We start from the raw sequence: 2,856 nt of genomic DNA on the forward strand, positions 1-2,856 counted from the left end.
ATGGTTTGTGCGGAATGATAAGTTTTGTGTTGGGGGGACCCCCCCCCCCCCCCCCCCCCGTGATTTATCTGAGTGGGCAGAGTACTAATTTCAGTGTGTTTTACTCTTTTTCTGCTTTCAGGAACCAAAAATTGGAAATGATCAAGGAGGATGCTTTTAACCTGAACAAATTCCGGCTGTTTGCATTTTGTCATGCAGATGTGCCTGCCACTCAGCTCGGATGCTGCGGGGTTAGTGGAGTTCTTGTGCAGGGGTATCGCCTGTCTCATTACCTAATCGTGTTTCAAGCCATAAACTCCACAAATTCTATAGCCATAATGGGAAGTATTCCTGCCAGACAAGGAGTTGGCAAAATAACAAAGCTAATCATTGGTTTGAAAAGTTACCATGATGATTGATGATCTCCTTTGATCCATGGGAAAGACTGAAGCTTCCTCTTACTCCTTTTTATTAAAGCTCCTAGGGATTTGACATAGCATTGCCCATGTTGTGACACTGACTTATTGCTAAAGCTTTGCAAAGATGGGGTGGAGACTTCTCCACGGGTTTTTCCAGAGACATGCTCCAAGCAAATACTCATCTCTGGAAGTCGTGACAGTATCCAGGGAATTACAAACGGCTTTCAGCAGCTCCCTTCCAGTCATGAGCGGTGCTTAGTCCTCTGAAATGCTGGTTTGCACCCAGGGTGCTGCACTGATGCTTTCTTTTTTTGTTGCACTGAATTCCTCATTTTCACAACGTTTAGGCCTTAAACCGAGAGGGCTATCTAGTCACAAAAAAACTGGCTCAGCCTCAGAGAGGAAGAAGCTGCCATGGTGCATGTTGGTGGGATTCAGAGGTAATGACAATATTTTGTGAATACAAGTGTCATAGCTTTCTGAGTTGAGCCACAAAAAGGAAGACATGTGAGTGAAAGAGCTGGAAGCTGGAGCAGTGCCTTGCAAGGCCCCCTCACATGGCACTCCGTGTAGAACTGTTTTTCTCTCGCCAGGCTGGAGGAGGTGGCTCTGCCTTAGCCCGCAGACTGCAGTAAGGGCGCAGCGGCTGGCGCCGGAGCAGGGATCACTGGTGCTGGCAGCGGTCAGTCCCTCCCGGCCACGTGCCGAGGCAGCCCGCTCTTCTGCTCCTGCCGGGGCGCAGCGAGACAGGATGCTCACTGAGGGGATGGTTTTGCCAGCTGTACTTCTTATGGGGGTTGGGGGATTTCATCCACGGTCCGACCAGTCCCCTAGTGAGCTGCAGCCCAGACCTTTCTGCATGTTTCTTCCAATATTTACATTAGCCCAGCAGACTGTTGGTGTAAATGAGACTGCAACTCAAACATGAACCAAACAGAGCAGAAAGGAACTGCTGGGTGGTACCAGGGGCTGACAGCGGATCTGCAACACTTGACGTACAGCTTTATTTCCCTTTCTCCCCCATTGAATTTTCAGGAAATGAAACAAAACAAATGAAAAAAACACCTGTGAACCTTGCTAAGTGAAATCTTCCCCATTTTTATTGCTTCAGGACTGTGAAATTAATGCCATGCGTGGAAGGTGTGAGTTGGTAGAGCCTACTACACATTTATAGTTCATGTGTGTTGCACTGCACGATGCCTCATCACAGACCTGGGTTCAGGGATCATAGTTGTAAGAACCCAACATCCTGAATAATATCCACAGATCAACACACAGCAATTGTGAACACTGATTTCTACTCAGCCAATGTCAGCTCTGTCTTTGAAGCCAGTTAGGGAATACTATTACAGCAGGATCGCTTGCAGCTAGATTTTGCTAATTTGATAAAAGACCCCAGAAAATAACAGCATAATTAACTCTGTAATTGCTTCTAGAAGAAGAGTTCAAGTTCTCCTGCCCTACCTCTTTTTTTTTTTTTTTTTTAATTCCCAGTGATCAGAGTTGCTGTTGCAAAGCCCAGTCATGGCACTCATTTAGCTCAGCACGCGCTAGATGGCACTCTGCCGCAGTTGTACTTTTGAGTCAAAAATGCAACTGCACTGTGTTAACATTATCATATTTGTGACACAATTTTACATACTTTCCTTCTGTTTTAAAGTTTGTTTTGGAGTACCTGTGTTCCTTTTTGTAAGCAAATGTCAGAATGAAAGCTTACACTCTTTGGGAAAAACAATCACTCAAACCAAAACAAGAAAGTGGATAAGAAAACACAAATGTCTGGAAGAGTACAGTTAAGATGGCTACCCAAACATCTCTTTATTCTCAGCGAGCAGGAGAGCACCCAAAGATCAGGGCTCTGAAGAGCTGCTGTGCTGGGGACCTGCCTGAGCCCATGGTGATGAAAATGAGACACAGGACATGTCTGGGACTGCAGGGAACTAAAAAAAGAAACTAGATCTGGTTCAGAAGCTGGGAGCAGGAAAAACTTTGCCTCCACAGTGGCCTGGATGGTGGTGGGGAGTGACAGGCTGCTCCTCTTCTTGATGGGGACTGGGCTGGCAGCTCCCTGGCACCTACCGGTCAGGGAGGGGCTGATAGCCCCAAGCCTTAGTGCAGTCCAAGCTAAGAACATCTTGCCTTGGAGCTCTGAAAATATACCAGATGCATTTTTACTTTAATCTCTTCTAATTATTAATGCTTAAGATGAAAGCGCAGCATTCCTTGTGGACATTCACTTCGTTAAAGAATAGATGCACACCAGCAAAGAAACACCAACCCTCAAGCAGGTCAGCAGAGAAAGATGCTAGAGCAGAACTTATGACAGGGGCATTTGCCATCAACAAATAAAGCTGTTCAGTTTAGGAATCTTCATTGTAACACACGATGCCTGGGAGTCAGACTGATACTGTGAGAACTGTTGATGGTGAGTCCCTCTGCAGGCGGACGGTTCATGCTG

The 2,856-nt window shown here is 46.3% G+C and overlaps 1 protein-coding gene across 1 annotated transcript in view; it reads left to right on the plus strand.

Annotated features, from left to right (window-relative positions):
- Positions 1 to 398, plus strand: part of ERICH3 (glutamate-rich 3) — a 39,727-nt gene extending 39,329 nt beyond the window's left edge. The window contains exon 19 of the mRNA XM_010561533.1: positions 122 to 398. Within this exon, the coding sequence (XP_010559835.1) occupies positions 122 to 398 (277 nt within the window). The remainder of the gene's footprint in view (positions 1 to 121) is intronic.
- Positions 399 to 2,856: the final 2,458 nt, after the last annotated feature.

The sequence above is a fragment of the Haliaeetus leucocephalus genome, unplaced genomic scaffold, assembly GCF_000737465.1.
Source record: "Haliaeetus leucocephalus isolate CR32 unplaced genomic scaffold, Haliaeetus_leucocephalus-4.0 Scaffold147, whole genome shotgun sequence".
NCBI lineage: Eukaryota > Metazoa > Chordata > Aves > Accipitriformes > Accipitridae > Haliaeetus > Haliaeetus leucocephalus.